A 19762-nucleotide genomic window follows, 5' to 3' on the forward strand; every position below is an offset into this window, starting at 1 on the left:
CAGGGTTAGAGCTACAGCGAGGGGCTGAATAGGCTGGGACTATTTTCTTTGGAGCTGTGGAGGATAAAGTGTGACTTTATAGAATTTTATAAAATCATGAGTGGTACGGATAGGGTGAATAGCCAAGGTATTTTCCCCAGGGTAGGGGGAATCCAAAACTCTAGGTTTTCGGTTTAAGTCGAGAGGGAAAATACTTAAAAGCACATAAGGGGTAACTTTTTCATGCAGAGGGTGGTGCGTGTATGGAATGAGCTGCCTGAGGAAGTGGTGGAGGCTAGTACAATGGCAACATTTAAAAGGCATCTAGATGGGCATATGAATAGCAAGGGTTTAGAGGGATATGGGCCAAATGCTGGAAAATGGGACTAGATTAATTTGGGCTATCTAGTTGGCATTGGTGAGTTGGACTGACGGGTCTGTTTCCGTACTGTACACCTCAATGACTCTGGGAGGTTGGAGGCTGGGGATTCTGTGATGAGTCACTCACTTCCTGCCTTCCCAAAGCCTGTTCACCATCTACAAGGCAGAATTCAGGAGTATGACGAAATACTCCCCACTTGCCTGGATGGGTTCAGTTCCAACTATCCTCAAGAAGCTCAACATCATTCAGGACAAAGCAACCTATTTGATTGGAACCTCAATGGCATGGAAATAGATTGAAGTCACCCATATAAAAACAAAATATAGCAGATATTGAAAATGAGAAATAAAAATAGAAAACTTTTGAAATACCCAGCAAGAGCATCCTTTTCCAAAACTCTTTGCAATTCCCAAATATTTATGGGACATTGTGTTGAGTTGCTGAGGCATTAGAATTTAAGCTCCAGTTTTTTTAGGTGACCTTTTTGAGATTAATTTCTCTGCTTTATCATATCATTATTGGAATGATTTGTTTGCAATGACTTTCATAGACCGATTCCAGATGGGTTTTTCCAATGATCGGCAATGGTTTAATGGTCATCATTAAACTTCTATTTCCAGATTATTATTGAATTCAAACTCTGGCATCTGTCATGATGTGATTCAAACCCAGGTCCACAGAACATTGCCTGTGTCTCAGGATTAATAGTCTACTAATAATAGCATTAAGCCACTGCCTATCTGTGTATTAATACTTATGGCAGCTTTTGAATGATCACATAGGAAAGTCAGAAAATAGAATCCAAAATGAAGAATCTGCATAGATACACCATAACACCGTAATACAGATCAGAGATAAGCTACAGGATTTCAGTGCAGATCTCGGATCTATGCTTCTACTTATTGACACTCCATGCTAGGAAAACAGACACCTGAAAAAAAAACCCGATGATTATTAATAACTGGCCAATTAAATAAATTTTCATATTCTAGAGTGAAAATGAGACATTCAGGCCTTGTTCACCATATTAATTTCACTGACTGAAAAACAAAATCAACCATCAAAGTATAAAAGGTAACTTACAGAAGAAAACGTAATTCCTGTCAAATATAGAAGAGTATTGTTCGCAGGAGAGGTGTATGGGAATGTTATAGTCATTCTAAGGTATGGAATTGGAAAAACCCCATCATTGTGGATCTGTGAGCAAAACAAAAAGATTTCATTTTAGGAGCATTTAACCTTTCAGAATTGTTTTAATTAGCGGTAGTGACATGTCACATTGCTTTCAGGCAGAAATGATTGGTGCTTCAGGATCAGTTACTCAAACATTGTACAACATAGTTGTAGAGGTGAAATTCATTCTGTTGCTAGTTTTAGTGAAAAGCAAGCATTGGTGCAAAAATATCTCAGTTATGTACACATTCAGTGCTCACCAATATTTTTATCTAGGCATGGAAAAATCTATTTGAGTTACCACTTTCTATTTCTAAATTTCAGTTTAGTGCTGTAGTCACGCCAAAATTCTGTACACAGCTTCCCTCAGTGATGAAGACTTAGAGAGAAGTGGTCAATGGTGGTTTTTCCTAAGGATCAAAGATTCAAGGACAGAAATCATATCCCCGAGAACTGACAGCAGTTGTCAGCAGCTCTCCATTGCAATTGTGTCACTGAGGGAGCAGTAGTAACTGCTGACAATGTACCCACCAGGAGCCCAGGATCAGTGAGGGAACCAGACTGCTGGTGAACAAAGATAATGGGCATGGGGAAGGATCCCAATTATTACCAACTTTTATAAGACTCTTAATTAATCTCATTACCTGACTGCTATTGTTTAATGCATTTGCTTTGAAAGAGTGAATGTAAATCCGATGGTGCCACATGCATTATATAAGGCAATCAGAGAACCTTCAATGAAGTTCCAATGGCAACAGATGTGTCATAACTAGTTTTAGGTAGTTTTAACTAATAATATCTATCCAGCCAATGGAACGTACACTGATTGGTGTCATGACAATAAGCTGCCTCTTGCTTTGTAAGACAAGTGCTTGTTGTTAAAAGTCAATGGTCTGTTCTCTATCACTAGCCCCCACTGGACAGGCCTTAGATTGCTCATGGATAGGAGGATTGGTGGGAGTACTATTGCAACCGCTCAGAACCTTGTAAAAACATGGTGAGCTGTCATGGGCTTCGTTGCTGAAATATCTCAAAATAACAAGAGCTGAGAGAATTAATTTTATCCTGGAGGGGAAACAAAATCTGAAGACACGTGAGTTTACCACTTTGAGAACATAGACCGTTTGACAATAGCTGAAACATATCAACCGATAAGCAGTCAGCAGCATTCATGGATGCAGTAAGACAGTAAATGTAGCAATCCTGCAGAAAACTTTTACCTCCAAGCAGATAAGAGGAGCAGCCACATGAGAATAAAGCTAGCTACACCGAACAGAAAACATTCTTAGAGACAATGTTCTTAATTCTGCTTCAACTACTGCAAACAATTATTTGAAGTTGGTGAAGTTCCAAACAAGTCTAATTATATACAAAACAACATAAGTACCAAGTGATAGATATAGCTAAGTGATTCCATAACCAAGGGCAGCTCTAAGCTCTGCAGTCATGCCAGTTATGAACGAATAAAAAAAACTCACTAGACGAGGACGCTCCACAAACAACCCCTTTCTCAATAATGAGGGAGCCAAGTACATTAGTGCCAAAGAATAGCCTGAAATATTTGCAACAGCCTTCAGCCAGAAATGCTGTGTCGATGATTTATCTCAGCTTAATCTAAAGTACTTAACAAGACCCATTGTGGCCGGCTGGTCCAGAAGAATTAGTCATAACTAGTGAGTTAGCAAGTTGGATGCAAAATTGGCTTGGTCATAGAAGACAGAAGGTAATTGTACAGGAGTATTTTTCTGCCTTGAGATCTTGTATTCTGAAGAATCAGTGTTGGGACCTCTCTTGTTTGCAATATATAATATATAAATTATTTGGATGAAAATGTAGGTGGTTGATTACTAAGTTAGCAGACAACATGAAATTTGCTGGAGTTGTGGATATTGAAGAAGATTGTTAAAGGATGCAGTTGAAAATAGATCACTTGGAAAGTTGGGTGGTGAAATGGCAGATGGAATTTAATTCAGCCAAGTGTGAGCTGGTGAATTTGGGAGATCAAATACAAGAGGATAGTATACAGTAAATAGCAGGACCCTTAGGAGCATTGATAAACAGAGAGATCTTGCGGTCCACGTACATAGCTCCCCAAAACTGGCAACACAAATGGATAAGGTGGTAAAAATGGCATACAGTATGTGTGCCCTCATTAATCAGGTCACTGAACATCAAAGTGGCGAAACCATGTTGCAACTGTATAAAGCTTTAGTCAGGTGCAGAATTCTGGTTTCTGCACCAAAGAAAGGATGTGGAGGCTTTGGAGAGGATTCAAAGAGGTTTAGCAGGATATTGCCTGGATTGGAGAGCATTAGATATAAGGAGAGGTTGGACAAACTTGGACTGTTATCACTAAAGCGTTGGAGGCTGAAGGGCAACTTAGTAAGTGTATAAAATTGCTTGTGGAAGGTGGTGGTGAGTTGCCTTCTTGAACTGATGCAGTCCATGTGATGTAGTTAGACCCATAGTGTTGTTAGGTAGGGAATTCCAGGATTTTGATCCAGCAGCATTGAAGGATAAGTGATATATTTCCAAGTCAGGATGGTATGTAGTTCAGAGGGGAATTGCAGGTGGTGATGTTCCCACGTATCTGCTGTTCTTTGAGATGGAAGTGATTGTGGGTTCAAATGGTGCTGAGTAAGGGCCCTTGGACAATCCCTGAGGTGCATTTTGTACATGCTAGACACTGCTGCTGCTAAGTCTTGATGGTGGAGGGAGCAGATGCAGTGCCAATGTAGCAGGCTGCTTTATCCAGGTTGGCATCAAGCTGCTTGAACGTTGTTGCAGCTGCATTCACTGAGGAAAGTGGGAAGTATTCCATTCAACTCTTGATGGGTTATTTAAATGGTGGAGAGGCTATGTTTCCTTGATTGCTAGCTTCTGACCTGCTCTTGGAACCTCAGTTCTTATGTAACTAGTCCGGTTCAGCTTCTGGCAAATGTAATTCCCCAGGCTATTGTAGGTGGTGCATTCAGTGATCTCAGTGAGTCTCTCAGTTCAATCCCCAGGTCATCTCCTCTGCCCTGACTCTTTGCTACCTTCCCCCACTCTCCTCTCTGACCTATCAACTCCATCCCCACCCCCTTCCCCTATGGTAGTCTTTGCTACCTTCTCCCCAGCAACACCCCACCCCGACCCCCCACTTATCTCTCCACCCTGGAGGCTCCCTGTCTCCATTCCTGATGAAGGGCTTTGGTCCGAAACGTAGATTTTCATGCTCCTCAGATGCTGCCTGACCTCCTGTGCTTTTCCAGCGCCACTCTAATCAAAACTCTGGTTTCCAGCATCTGCAGTCCTCACTTCTGCCTGATACCATCAATTGACAAGGGCTTGTGATATGGTGGTCAATATTCCTACATCTATGTTGGAAACTTCGGGTCCAAGTCCCACTCCAAGGCTTGACAGCCAATGAAAGTGTGTTGATAATGCAGTTGCAGGTTCCATACAAACTTCTGAATCATTCTGACATGCACTAGTAGTACACAGTAAGAGCAGGAGAGATTCTTGGTCAATCATATAATGGAATTGGAGCCTCTATTTTCTCTGTCCAAGGGTCTTGGCTACATCTTACATGTATAAATGTCAATTGTTAGATTCTCTCTTTCTGTGGACAGTCATTGTCAGTTATTTGTATTGTGTGAATAAGCTTAAACCTGCATATTGTCCAGGTCTTATTGCATTTGGTGATAAACAGCTTAAGTATCTGAGGAGTTGTGAATGGTGCTGAACATTGTACAGATCTTGCATGGGTTCTGCTCCACTTTGATGGGGTATCCTGTAGATGAAGGCTGATGAGTACACATTGAAATTGGATTGGTGAGCCTGTCACAAAGTCCCGATTTAATATGCAAGAGGAGGGCTTGTGATATGGTGGTCAATATTCCTACATCTATGTTGGAAACTTCGGGTCCAAGTCCCACTCCAAGGCTTGACAGCCAATGAAAGTGTGTTGATAATGCAGTTGCAGGTTCCATACAAACTTCTGAATCATTCTGACATGCACTAGTAGTACACAGTAAGAGCAGGAGAGATTCTTGGTCAATCATATAATGGAATTGGAGCCTCTATTTTCTCTGTCCAAGGGTCTTGGCTACATCTTACATGTATAAATGTCAATTATAGAGTCATAGACATGTACAGCATGGAAACAGACCCTTTGGTCCAACCCATCCATGCCGACCAGATATCCCAACCCAATCTAGTCGCACCTGCCAGCACCCGGCCCATATCCCTCCAAACCCTTCCTATTCAATTACCCATCCAAATACCTTTTAAATGCTGCAATTGTTCCAGCCTCCACCACTTCCTTTGGCAGCTCATTCCATACATGTACCACCCTCTGCATGAAAAAATTGCCCCTAAGGTCTCTTTTATATCTTTCCCCTCTCACCCTAAACCTATGCCCTCTAATTCTGGACTCCCCCACACCAGGGAAAAGACTTTGTCTATTTATCCTATCCATGCCCCTCATAATTTTGTAAATCTCTATAAAGGTCACCTCTCAGCCTCCGATGCTCTAGGGAAAACAGCCCCAGCCTGTTCAGCCTCTCCCTATAGCTCAAATCCTCCAACCCTGGCAACATCCTTGTAAATCTTTTCTGAACCCTTTCATGTTTCACAACATCTTTCCGATAGGAAAGATACCAGAATTGCACGCAATATTCCAATGCTTACCAAACCAATGTCCTGTACAGCCGCAACATGACCTCCCAACTCCAGTACTCAATACTCTGACTAATAAAGGAAAGCATACCAAACACCTTCTTCACTATCCTATCTACCTGCGACTCCACTTTCAAGGAGCTATGAACCACACTCCAAGGTCTCTTTGTTCAGCAACACTCCCTAGGACCTTACCATTCAGTGTATAAGTCCTGCTAAGACTTGCTTTCCCAAAATGCAGTACTTCGCATTTATCTGAACTAAACTCCATTTGCCACTTCTCAGCCCATTGGCTCATCTGGTCCAGATCCTGGTGTAATCTGAGGTGTCACTACACCTCCAATTTTGGTGTCACCTACAAACTTGCTAACTGTACCTCTTATGCTCGCACCCAAAAACATTATGTAAATGACAAAAAGTAGAGGTCCAATAGCGATCCTTGTGACACTCCACTGGTCACAGGCCTCCGGTCTGAAAAACAACCCTCCACCACCACCCTCTGTCTTCTACCTTTCAGCCAGTTCTGTATCCAAATGGCCAGTTCTCCCTGTATTCCATGAGATCTAACCTTGCTAATCAGCCTCCCATGGAGAACCTTGTCGAACGCCTTACTGAAGTCCATATAGATCACATCTACTGCTCTGCCCTCATCAATCCTCTTTGCTACTTCTTCAAAAAACTCAATCAAGTTTGTGAGAAATGATTTCCCACGCACAAAGCGATGTAGACTATCCCTAATCAGTCCGTGCCTTTCCAAATTCATGTACATCCTGTCCCTCAGGATTCCCTCCAACAACTTGCCCACTACTGAGGTCAGGCTCACTGGTCTATAGTTCCCTGGATTGTCTTTACCACCCTTCTTAAACAGTGGCACCACATTTGCCAACCTCCAGTCTTCCGGCACCTCACCTGTGACTATCGATATACAAATATCTCAGCAAGAGGCCCAGCAATCACTTCTCTAGCTTCCCACAGAGTTCTTGGGTACACCTGATAGGGTCCTGTGATTTACCCAATTTTACCAGTTTCAAGACATCCAGCACTTCCTCCTCTGTAATCTGGACATTTTGCAAGATGTCACCATCTATTTCCCTACAGTCTATATCTTCCATATCCTTTTCCACCGTAAATACTGATGCAAAGTATTCATTTAGTATCTCCCCCATTTTCTGTGGCTCCACACAAAGTCCGCCTTGCTGATCTTTGAAGGGCCCTATTCTTTCCCTAGTTACCCTTTTGTCCTTAATATATTTGTAAAAACCCTTTGGATTCTCCTTAATTCTATCTGCCAAAGCTATCTCATGTCCCCGTTTTGCCCTCCTGATTTCCCTCTTAAGTACACTCCTACTTCCTTTATACTCTTCTAAAGATTCACTCGATCTATCCTGTCTATTGCTGACATATGTTTCCTTCTTTTTCTGAACCAAACCCTCAATTTCTTTAGTCATTCAGCATTCCCTATACCTACCAGCCTTTCCTTTCACCCTGACAGGAATATACTTTCTCTGGATTCTTGTTATCTCATTTAGAGTCATAGAGTCATAGCGATGTATAGCATGGAAACAGAACTGTCCATGCCGACCAGATATCCCAACCCAATCTAGTCCCACCTGCCAGCACCCAGCCCATATCCCGCCAAACCCTTTCTATTCATATACCCATCCAGATGCCTTTCAAATGTTGCAATTGCACCAGCCTCCACCACTTCCTCTGGCAGCGCTGAAGGCTTCCCATTTTCCAGCCGTCCCTTTACCTGCGAACATCTGCCTCCAACCAGCTTTCTAAAGTTCTTGCCTAATACCGTCAAAATTGGCCTTTCTCCAATTTAGAACTTCAACTTTTAGATCTGATCTATCCTTTTCCATCACGATTTTTAAATGATTTAGGATTATGGTCGCTGGCCCCAAAATGTTCCCCCACTGACACCTCAGTCACCTGCCCTGCCTTATTTCCCAAGAGTAGGTCAGGTTTTGCACCTTCTCTAGTAGGTACATCCACATACTGAATCAGAAAATTGTCTTGTACGCACATAACAAAGTCCTCTCCGTCTGAACCTTTAACACTATGGCAGTCCCAGTCGATGTTTGGAAAGTTAAAATCCCCTATCATAGCTATCCTATTATTCTTACAGATAGCTGAGATCTCCTTACAAGTTTGTTTCTCAATTTCCCTCTGACTATTAGGGGGTCTATAATACAATCCCAATAAGGTGATCATCCCTTTCTTATTTCTCAGTTCCACCCAAATAACTTCCCTGGATGTATTTCTGGGAATATCCTCCCTCAGCACAGCTGTAATGCTATCCCTTATCAAAAATGCCACTCCCCCTCCTCTCTTGCCTCCCTTTCTATCCTTCCTGTAGCATTTGTATCCTGGAACACTGAGCTGCCAGTCCTGCCCATCCCTGAGCCATGTTTCCGTAATTGCTATGATATCCCAGTCCCATGTTCCTAACCATGCCCTGAGTGCAGCTGCCTTCAATGTTAGGCCCCTTGCATTGAAATAAATGCAGTTTAATTTATTAGTCCTACCTTGTCCCTGCCTGACCTGACTGTTTGACTCACTTTGGTTCTCAACTGTACCAGGCTCAGATCGATCTCTTTCCTCACTATCTTCCTGGGTCCTACCCACCCACCTTACTAGTTTAAATCCTCCCGAGCAGTTCGAGCAAATTTCCCTGCCAGTATTTTAGTCCCCTTCCAATTTAAGTGCAAGCCGTCCTTCTTGTACAGGTCACTTCTACCCCAAAAGAGATTCCAATGATCCAAAAATGTGAATCCTTCTCCCATACACCAGCTCCTCAGCCATGCATTCATCTGCTCTCTCCTCCTATTCCTGCCCTCACTAGCTCGTAGCACTGGGAGTAATCCAGATGTTACTACCCTTGAGGACCTCCTTTTTAAATTTCTACCTAACTCTCTGTAATCTCCCTTCAAAATCTCAACCTTTTCCCTTCCTACATCATTGGTTCCAATGTGGACAATGACCTTTTGTTTGCCCTTCTCCCCTGTGAGAACATTCTGCACCCTCTCCGTGATATCCTTGAACCTGGCACCAGGAAAACAACATTCCATTCTACTTTTTCTCTGCTGGCCACAGAAACGACTGTTCCTCGGACTACAGAATCCCCTAACACAATTGATCTCTTGGAAGCCGACGTACCCCTTGTTGCATTAGAGCCAGTCTCAATACCAGAAACTTGACTGTTCATGCTACGTTCCTCTGAGAATCCGTCACCCTCTAGATTTTCCAAAACTGCATACCTATTTGAAATGGGTATATCCACATAAGACTCCTGCCCTAGGTGTCTACCTCTCTTACCCTTCTGGAGTTAACTCATCTATGTGACTGTATCTGAGACATCCCATCCCCCCTTCCTATAACTGCCATCCACCACATACTGTTGCTGTTGCAAATTCCTCATCGCTTCTAACTGTCTCTCCAACTGATCCATTCAACTCAGATTCCTCGCATCTCCTTGGTTGGGCCAGTTGATTAAATGGCCAGTGTGACTAGGTTGGTGGTAACAACACTGGATCAATGCCTGCTGTGGTGGCATGGATTCAGGATATGCCTCCTTGCCCTATCCATTGTGGAGGTCATTGGATTGGATTTGTCATCAGATAGACAGCTCAAGAAGGAAAAGAAAAATGTCAAGGTTCATGGAGTATCACCGTACTAACTTGGCACAAGGCAGAGAGAAAGTACCCATCCTTTCCAGTATGGATGTGGTGGCCCAAGTGTGATGCAGTATTTGACAGCCAAGACTTTAACTTCCAATGCAAGGTGGGTAGAAACTACTGAAAAGTTCAATTGCTCTCCCCAAGTGAATAGAATCGTGGAATCTTCCAGCACGGACACAAGCCCTTTGGCCCAAACAGGTCCATGCCGACCAAAATGTCCATCCATGCTAACACCATTTGCTTGCACTTAGAACATAGAACATAGAACAGTACAGCACAGAACAGGCCCTTCAGCCCACGATGTTGTGCCGACTATTGATCCTCATGTATGCACCCTCAAATTTCTGTGACCATATGCATGTCCAGGAGTCTCTTAAATGTCTCCAATGACCTTGCTTCCACAACAGCTGCTGGCAATGCATTCCATGCTCTCACAACTCTCTGTATAAATAACCCGCCTCTGACATCCCCTCTATACTTTCCTCCAACCAGCTTAAAACCATGACCCCTCGTGTTAGTCATTTTTGCCCTGGGAAATAGTCTCTGGCTATCGACTCTATCTATGCCTCTCATTATCTTGTAAACCTCCATTAGGTCTCCTCTCCTCCTCCTTTTCTCCAATGAAAAAAGTCCGAGCTCAGTCAACCTCTCTTCATAAGATAAGCCCTCCAGTCCAGGCAGCATCCTGGTAAACCTCCTCTGAACTCTCTCCAAAGCATCCACATCTTTCATATAATAGGGCAACCAGAACTGGACGCAGTATTCCAAGTGCAGTCTAACCAAAGTTTTATAGAGCTGCAACAAGATCTCATGAATCTTAAACTCAATCCCCCTGTTAATGAAAGCCAAAACACCATATGCTTTCTTAACAACCCTATCCACTTGGGGGGTCACTTTAAGCGATCTATGTAACTGCACACCAAGATCCCTCTGTTCCTCCACACTACCAAGAATCCTATTCTTAATCCTGTACTCAGTTTTCAAATTCGGGCTTCCAAAATGCATCACCTCGCATTTATCCAGGTTGAACCCCATCTGCCACCTCTAAGGCCATCTCTGCATCCTGTCAATGTCCCGCTGCAGCCTACAACAGCCCTCTATACTGTCAATAACACCTCCAGCCTTTGTGTCATCTGCAAACTTGCTGACCCATCCTTCAATCCCCTTATCCAAGTCATTAATAAAAATTACAAACAGTAGAGACCCAAGGACAGAGTCCTGTGGAACACCACTCACCACAGACTTCCAGGCAGAATACTTTCCTTCTACTGCCACTCGCTGTCTTTTTCTGGCCAGCCAATTCTGTATCCAGACAGCTAAGTTCCCCTGTATCCCATTCCTCCTGACCTTCTGAATGAGCCTACCATGTGGAACCTTATCAAATCCTTGCTGAAGTCCATATACACCACATCCGCAGATCAACCCTTATCAACTTTTCTAGTCACATCCTCAAGGAACTCAATAAGGTTTGTGAGGCACGACCTGCCCTTCACAAAGCCGTGTTGACTGCGTTTAATCAAGCCATGATCTTCCAGATGGTCATAAATCCTATCCCTCAGAATCCTTTCTAACACCTTGCAGACGACAGACGTGAGACTTACTGGTGTGTAATTGCCGGGGATTTCCCTATTTCTTGAAGAGAGGAATTACATTTGCCTCTCTCCAGTCCTCAGGTACGACTCCAGTGGAGAGCGAGGATGCAAAGATCTTCGCAAGTGGCGAAGCAATTGCATTTGTCAATACCCAAAGCAGCCGAGGACAAATCTGGTCCAGGCTTGGCAACTTGTCAATCTTAATGTTTGACAAAATTATCAGCACATCTGCTTCCTCTATCTCTATCCATTCCAGCATGCACACCTGCTCTTCGAAGGTTTCATTCACGACAAAGTTCATTTCTTTCGTAAAGACAGAAGTAAAAAACTCATTTAGGGCTTCCCCTACCTCCTCAGACTCCACAAACAAATTCCCTATGCTATCCCTGATAGGCCCTACTCTTTCTTTGACCATTCTCTTATTCCTCACATAAGTGTAAAATGCCTTTGTATTCTCCCTAATCCGTTCTGCCAAGCCTTTCTCGTGCCCCCTCCTGGCTCTCCTCAGACCATTTTTGAGCTCCTTCCTTGCCTGCCTGTAATCCTGTAGAGCTGAGCTTGACCCTAGCTTCCTCCACCTTATGTAAGCTACCTTCTTCCTTTTGACGAGAAGCTCCACCGTTCTCGTCATCCAAGGTTCCTTTATCTTACCCCTTCTTACCTGTCTCAGAGGGACATATTTATTCATCACTTGCAACAACTGTTCCTTAAACAGTCTCCACGTGTTTATAGTGCCTTTACCATGGAACAATTGCTCCCAGTCCATGCTTCCTAACTCATGTCTAATCGCATCATAGTTTCCTCTTCCCCAATTAAATATCCCCTCATTTTGCCTAATCCTCTCCTTCTCCATAGCTATGTAGAATGTGAGGCAGTTGTGGTCACTATCACCAAAATGCTCTCCTACCACAAGATCTGATACCTGCCCCGGCTCGTTTCCGAGCACCAAGTCTAGAATGGCCTCTCCCCTCGTCGGCCTGTCAACGTACTGAGTTAGGAAACCCTCCTGAACACACCTTACAAAAACAGCTCCATTCAAACCTTCTGCTCAAAGGAGGTTCCAAACAATATTGGGAAAGTTAAAGTCACTTGTCCCATATCCTTCTTAACCTTTCCTATCCTTTTATTTGTCCAAATGCTTTTTAAATGCCTCAACTATTTTCCCTGGCAGCTCACAGATGGTGCATCACCATCTATGTAAAAATGTTGCCCCTCAGGCTCCCTTTTATTCTTTCTTCTTTGACCTTAAACTGATGTCCATGATTTCCCTGGGAAAGAGACTGAGTGCAGTCACCCTGTCCATGCCTCTCATGCTCCTTTACACTTCTATTAGATTCACCCTCAGTCTCCCATGCTCCAAAGAAAACAGTCCTAGCTTGTCCAACCTCTGCATATAACTCAGACAATTGAGTCCTGGCAACATCCTTGTAAATTTCTTCTGTACTCTTTCTAGCTTAATAACATCCTTCCAATAACAAGGGCATCAAAACTGAACATAACACTCCAAGTGCAGTCTCACTAATGTCCTGTATAACCGCAACATAACTTCCCGACTTCTATACTCAATGCCCTGACTGATGAAGGCCAGTGTGTCAAAAGCCTCCTTCGCTGCCCTGTCCACCTGTGACTCCACTTTCACAGAACTGTGAACCTGAACTCCAAGATCCCTCTGTTTCACTACACTTCTTAAGGTCCTAACATTCACCATGAAACTCCTACCTTGATTTGACTTTCCAAAATGCAACACCTCACACTGATTTATATTAAACCCCATTTGCCATTTCTTGGCCCACTTCCCCAGCTGATCAAGGTCCTGCTGCAATTTCTGATAACCTTCCTCTCTGTTCAGAATACCGCCTATTTTAGTGTCATCAACAAACTCACAAATCATGCCTTATACATTCTCATCCAAATTGGACTTTTTTCTTTACAGCATGGGAGACTGAGGGTGAATATAATAGAAATGTATAGGATCAGGAGACGCATGGATAGGGTGAATGTACTCCGTCTTGTTCCCAGGGTTGAGGAATCAAGGACATCAGTTTAAGGTCAAAGAGGAAAGAATAAAAGGGAACTTGAGGGTCAACTTTTTTACACATATGGTCATACACCATCTTGATATCAAACAGTAGTGGACTCAGTAGTGACCCCTGCGGCACTCCACCAGTCACCGACCTCCAGGCCAACAAGCATCCTTTCGATATTACCCTCTACTTCCTGCCATCAAGCCAATTTTGTATCCAATTTGCCAGCTCCCCTTGGATTCAATATAGACTGCATCTACCACCCTGCCCTCGTCAATCTTCCTGTTCACTTCATCAAAGAATTCTAACAAATTTGTGAGGCATGATCTCCCACTCGCAAAGCTATGCTTACTACTCCTAATCAAACACTGTCTTTCCAACTGCATGAACATATAAAATAAATTGCATGAAATATTGCCTACATATCTTCTAGCAGGTAAACTATAGATACCTCATCAGCTTCTCTTTCTGGAGAACGGGGCTCATAAATAGTCAGTCCTTATGGGGGTTACAGAAAATTGAGCAAAATAATATAAATCATTAAAAAATTTAGTGGTCATAACTGAAAGTTTTTAGCATCAGTTACCTCCACCATCCTTGCATGTTTCCTGAATTTGACAGTTAATTCTTTTGTCAAAAATATGTGACAAAAAAACATCCTTTTCATTTCCACAATTTTCTGCCAAATATTTGCCACAACATAATGATGTACTCTTTCTATATTCAAAGTTCACGGCGTTATTTGACATATAGCTGAGGTGATGGAGGGACAAACATGGAATTATGAACTTTCAGAGATTCTATAATAAACAAACTGCTCACAAATGGCTGCTCAATTTCATATCAGGTTAGTGCTTTATCTGCTACTTAATGAAAATGTTGCTCTTGCTTACCATATAAGTGATGTCTGCTGCATCACCAATCTCCTCTGTCGTTTTAATAACATCAGGAATTGTCTCATTGGCTGCTATTTTAAAATGGTCGTTCTTTATAGTCCTAAGATAAGAAAAAAACTTTTGAACACAAAACAGAAGTTTGTTGGTTTCGTGTTTGTTTTTCAGTCAATGGCATGTTTACTATGTCGTCTTAGTAAGATGTAACAATTTCAGTAACAATGTGGCCAGTTTTGTCACTGAAACAGCCAATGTTATAAATTTGTGCTTTAAAGATAAACTCTCCAAACACAGGTCTGTAATAAGTTAAAAATCACGCAACACCAGGTTATAGTCCAACAGGTTTACTTGGAAGCACACTAGCTTTCGGAGCGACACTCCTTCATCAGGTGATAGTGGAGACTACTATAACTTTGTACACCCCAGTCCAACACCTGCATCTCCAAATCAAGTCTGTAATGGCATTGTAGGTATAATTGATACTCTATCAATTCAACACACCAGCTAATATATGCTTTTTAATGCCTTCTATGCAAATATATTTTACTAGCTAAATATAATAAATTTTAGAACGATTAACAAAAATAAGTTTAAAGTTCTTACAAACATACAGTGCGATTATTAAACATTGATAGTGCCTCCTAGTTGATATGTTAGCGTGTAGGTCACTCCGAAATTGCTAATGTTTATATGGAGTAGAATTCACGCAGCAGGCAGTCAACATAATCATATGACAAATTTTGAGCTTGTTGTTTCTAATACAAATTTTAGTTCTGCCTTCATTTGCATCTTAAACTGATGCGGTTTCAGCAGACAGAGAGTTGTTACTGTTTTATCTTGTGTTTTAAGCCAATACTGATCCTTGTACATTGAGATACCAGTCTGGAGTTTCTCTGGGCTGAAGGATTGTGCACATAAATTGTCCCTGAGGCTGTTTCTTCCTTATCTCTAAGAAAGTCTCCTCCTGATATATTGTAAAACTTCTTTTTATTTACACGAACAAATTACTGCAGTTGTTGGAATCTGTACTGAAAACAAAAAAACGCTGGAGATCACAGCAGGTCAGGCAGCATCCATGGAGAGAGAGTGAGCTAATCTTTTGACTTTGATGAAGAGTCATCTAGACGTTAGCTTGCTCTCTCTCCATGGGTGCTGCCTGACCCGTTGTGATCTCCAGCATTTGTTGTTTTCAGTTCTTTGTTTACATTTGTATATTGCAGCTTGCTAGTGTATTGTGTAAGATCTCTTCTTTTACAATGCTCATTCTAGACTGATATCTTCTCTTGTATCTAGTTGTTGCCAGACTTCATTTTATCAGTTACATTATCAACATTTACATGAATCTCAGTATCCTACAGCAAGTGCAGCATAGTTCTCTCAAACTGTAAGGACATGTTACCTTGAAAAGAGCAGTCCAGCTTCATACAATACTGGAACTGAGATGGTGACTTCATTGTCACTTAATGTTTCATTTTGTTCATTGCTGTCACTGAAATGTTAGAAATAGAATTTACACTTCACAAAATCTTTTCTTTTGTAGTTACAACTTAAAACAAACTTTAAAAATTTTAAACTGGTATGTTTTACCTTAACAAAAACACACATAATTACAGCTCCAAACTATTTCTACTAGAATGCTACATGTTAATTTGTTGCAACAAAATATGATTTCATTCATATTTTAGAACCTTTGGAAACTGTATTCCAATGTGGTTAGTTTTCTAAATCAGCATTATTTATTCAACTAATACTAATATGGAACTTTTATCTGCATTTAAGCATAATACCATTTGTAACAATGCAACATTAAATGAAATCCATTTTCTTGTGCGTTTTTCTGTACCTTGTTGCTTCCAGGTGTAAGTGAACATCACTGAGGAGATGAGAGGTATTGAACTCAAATTTCATTTTAAAAGAAACCTAAAAAAATGACAGAAGAGTAAAGAAATAAACCAGAACAGCAGTGTCAGAAAAAAAGGGACAGACAATTGCCATTAATTGCCTGTGCATTCTTATTTGATTGAAATTTCTAATCTCTTCTCTTCAAAAACATTAAAGTTATTGAAGTGGTTTATGATCACTTTTCTTGGTCTTCCCTATTATGGCTGGACTTTATCTTACTTGACCCATCATGAACAGGGAATTTTGGTAAGGAAATTGTGAACCTAGGAATCGACTTTGGAGGAAGAAGGCAAAGTTGGCCAGGGCTAGGTTGTGTTTTGATTTAGGAGGACAATGTCAGGAATGGGAATGTCAATGCTAGGGTCCTTATGTGGAGGAAAAGTGGAAATTGGAGATCTGACCAACGGTAAGAGAGGGGGTTCAGTGGGAATTATGGGGATTTGGAGATCTGTGAGAAGAAGAGACTTAGTGTTTTCGGAGGGATCAGAGGAGGTACTGAGTGAAAGGAGATCCCAACCATAGGACATTGTTCAGAGACCTAGAAAGCTTGAAGTTTGGAGATGTGGGGCTAGAGGTTAAAACCCTCAAGGAAGCTGGCTTTTTCAAAGAGGGTTATTGGTATCTGGGAAAGACATTAGAGGTCTGAGATGCAGAGGTAAGTTGGGAAGGTTCATAGACCTGGATGGACATCTTGTAGGGAGATTTGATGAGAGGCTTCTTGATAAAGTAATTTGCCCAGGCAGAGAGGCTAGATTAAGAAGGTGGCGAAAAGACATGAATGTGTTAAAGTAGCTCTTGCCAGAGCTTGTAGCCCCATTATAATATCTAAAGCATCATCCCAGTTCCTTGAAGTAGATTTTTTTACTTTCTTACATTTCATAAGATTAGGAGCAGAATACATCATTCAACCCACTGAGTCTTTGAGAATAGGAGCTGGGATGTCATGCTGAGGTTGTAAAGGACATTGGTGAGGCCTCTTCTGGGGTACTGTGTGCAGTTCTGGTCACCCTGTTATAGGAAGGATAGTATTAAATTGGGGAGGGTTCAGAAAGATTTACTAGGATGTTGCCAGGACTGGAAGGTTTGAGACATAAAAGTAGGCTGGATAGGCTGAGACTTTATTGACTGGAGCATAGGAGGTTGAGGGGTGATTTTATAGAGGTCGAGAAGATCATGACAGGCATAGATAAGGTGAACAGCAAGGGTCTTTTCCTTAGAATGGGTGTGTTCAAAACTAGTGGGTGTACCTTTTAAGGTGAGATGAGAAAAGGACATGAGGGGCAACTTTTTTACACAGTGGTTTGTGTGTGGAATCAACTGCCAGAGGAAGTGGTGGCTGAGGGTACAGTTACTACATTTAAAAGACATTTGGATAAGTACATGAATAGAAAGGGTTTGGAGGAACGTGGGCCAAATACAGGCAAGTGGGAACAGTTTAGTTTGGGAATATGGTCGACATGGACTACTTGGACTCAAGGGTTTGCTTCCATGCTGTATGATTCTATACCTCAATGTGTCTGCTCCACCGTTCGATCATGGCTGAGATGTTTCTCAACCCTATTTTCCTGTCTTCTCTTCATAACCCTTGATCCCCTTATTAATCAAGAACCTATTAATCTGTTTTAAATACACTCAGTGACCTGGCCTCCACAGCCTTCTGTAGCAATGAGTTCCACAGTGTTACCACCCTCCAGCTGAAGAAATTCCTCCTCATCTCAGTTCTAAAGAATCATTCCTTCATCTTGAGGCTGTACCTCTGGGTCCTGGTCACTCTTACTAGTGGAAACAACTTCTCCATGTCTGCTCCAACCAGGCTTCTCCATATCCTTTAAGTTTCAATCATATCCTCCCTCATCCTTCTAAACTCCATAGAGTATAGACCAAGAGCCCTCAACTGCCCCTCATATGACAAGCCTTTCCTTTCTGGGATCGTTCTTGTAAACTCCTGCAATGATGTCCTTTGGCTAAGACGATTGACTATCACAAACTACAAGCATCTTCCTTTGTGGTTTGCATGACTCTAGACAGAGCAGAGTCCCCTCCCCCGATTCCGATTGACTGCAGTATTCCCGGGCTCCTTGTTGCCAGTTAAATGCTGCTTGGTGTCCAGGGCAGTCACCCTTATTTCTTCTTTTGATCTCAGCTCTTTTATCTAAGTTTGAATGAAGGCTGTAATGAGATTAGAATCTTAGATGGCCTGGCAGAACACAACTGTGCATCAAAGAGTAGGTTAGTGTTGAATTAGTGCCACTTGATAGCTCTGTCAAGACTGTTTTACCACTTTCCTGATATTTGAGAGGTGTCTGATGAAGCAGTAATCTGAATTGGATTTGTCCAGGGTACTGTGGACAGGACATAACCGGGCAATTACCCACTTATTTGGGTAAATGCCATTGTTACTGTACTGAAATAGTTTAGTTAGGGACTTGACAAGTTCTGAAGGACAAGTCTTCAGTACTATTCCTGGAATATTATCAGGGGCCACAGCCTTTTGAGTATCCAATGTCTGTCTTCATCCATTTCATGATATCACGAGGTATAAATCAATTTAAATCTTTACTGAATGACAGAAGATCCTCAGGTGCTTTGATGGGGTGAATGTAAAATGTTTGATTTCTCTTCTGAGAGAGTAGAGAACAAGGGGTCACAATTTAAAAATTAGAGAGACAGAGACAAGGAGTTTATTTATTGTACAGTGGCTCATGAGTCTTTGGAACTTTCTTCCACAAAAAATAGTGTTTTTGAATATTTAGTAAGTCAGCGGTAGATCGATTCTTGGTAATCAAAGATATGAATGATTATCACATGTAGGCAGGATCGAACAGTAAGCAGATCAGAATGGTGTGGAGTATCACAGGATCATAGAATCCCTTCAGTATGGAAGCAGGCAATTCAGCTCATCAAATGCACACTGACCCCCTGAAGACCAGCCCATCTAGATCCTACCCCTCTAAACCTCTAGGTTGAGTGGCCTTCCCTGATCTGCTCCTGTTTCAAATCTTTGTTGGAAGGTTGGCATCTCTGAGGTTGCAAATTTTAATTGCAACCCGCAGGTCCTCTGTCCCTGTGGCCACTGATAGGTCTACCCACATTACTTTCTTGTAAGGCCTGGACCCTCCACAATTGTATGGTCAGTATGGTGGTGGTGGTTTGGAAGTGGGGGGTGGGGGGGGGAGGGGGTTCCTTCTGGCAGACCTTTAGTGGCCCTGCTAAGCACGAGAGATTTTGTCTTCTGATTGACTGGTGACTCCAGATAAGTGGGCCTTCTACCCATGGGCTCATAATTCCAGGAGAAAACCCAACTGTGGCCTCCTTGTGTGACTGGCATGTTGGTCAGATAACCTTCCAACAAAGATGCAATGTGGGACTCTCACTGGCTCTCCAGCCACAGCGAGGTTACCTCAGATTACAACGCGATCTTGACCAGATGAGTCAATGGAGCTGAGAAGTGGCAGTTGGAGTTTAATTCAGA

The 19762-nt window shown here is 42.2% G+C and overlaps 1 protein-coding gene across 1 annotated transcript in view; it reads right to left on the reverse strand.

Annotated features, from left to right (window-relative positions):
* Nucleotides 1-19762, reverse strand: part of itga1 (integrin, alpha 1) — a 222579-nt gene that overhangs the window by 25392 nt on the left and 177425 nt on the right. Inside the window, exons 23-26 of the mRNA XM_072571632.1 lie at nt 16232-16308; nt 15788-15877; nt 14389-14491; nt 1445-1558 (exon numbers count right to left, since the gene is read on the reverse strand). Of these exons, the coding sequence (XP_072427733.1) occupies nt 1445-1558; nt 14389-14491; nt 15788-15877; nt 16232-16308 (384 nt within the window). The remainder of the gene's footprint in view (nt 1-1444; nt 1559-14388; nt 14492-15787; nt 15878-16231; nt 16309-19762) is intronic.

The sequence above is a fragment of the Chiloscyllium punctatum genome, chromosome 1, assembly GCF_047496795.1.
Source record: "Chiloscyllium punctatum isolate Juve2018m chromosome 1, sChiPun1.3, whole genome shotgun sequence".
Classification (NCBI taxonomy): domain Eukaryota; kingdom Metazoa; phylum Chordata; class Chondrichthyes; order Orectolobiformes; family Hemiscylliidae; genus Chiloscyllium; species Chiloscyllium punctatum.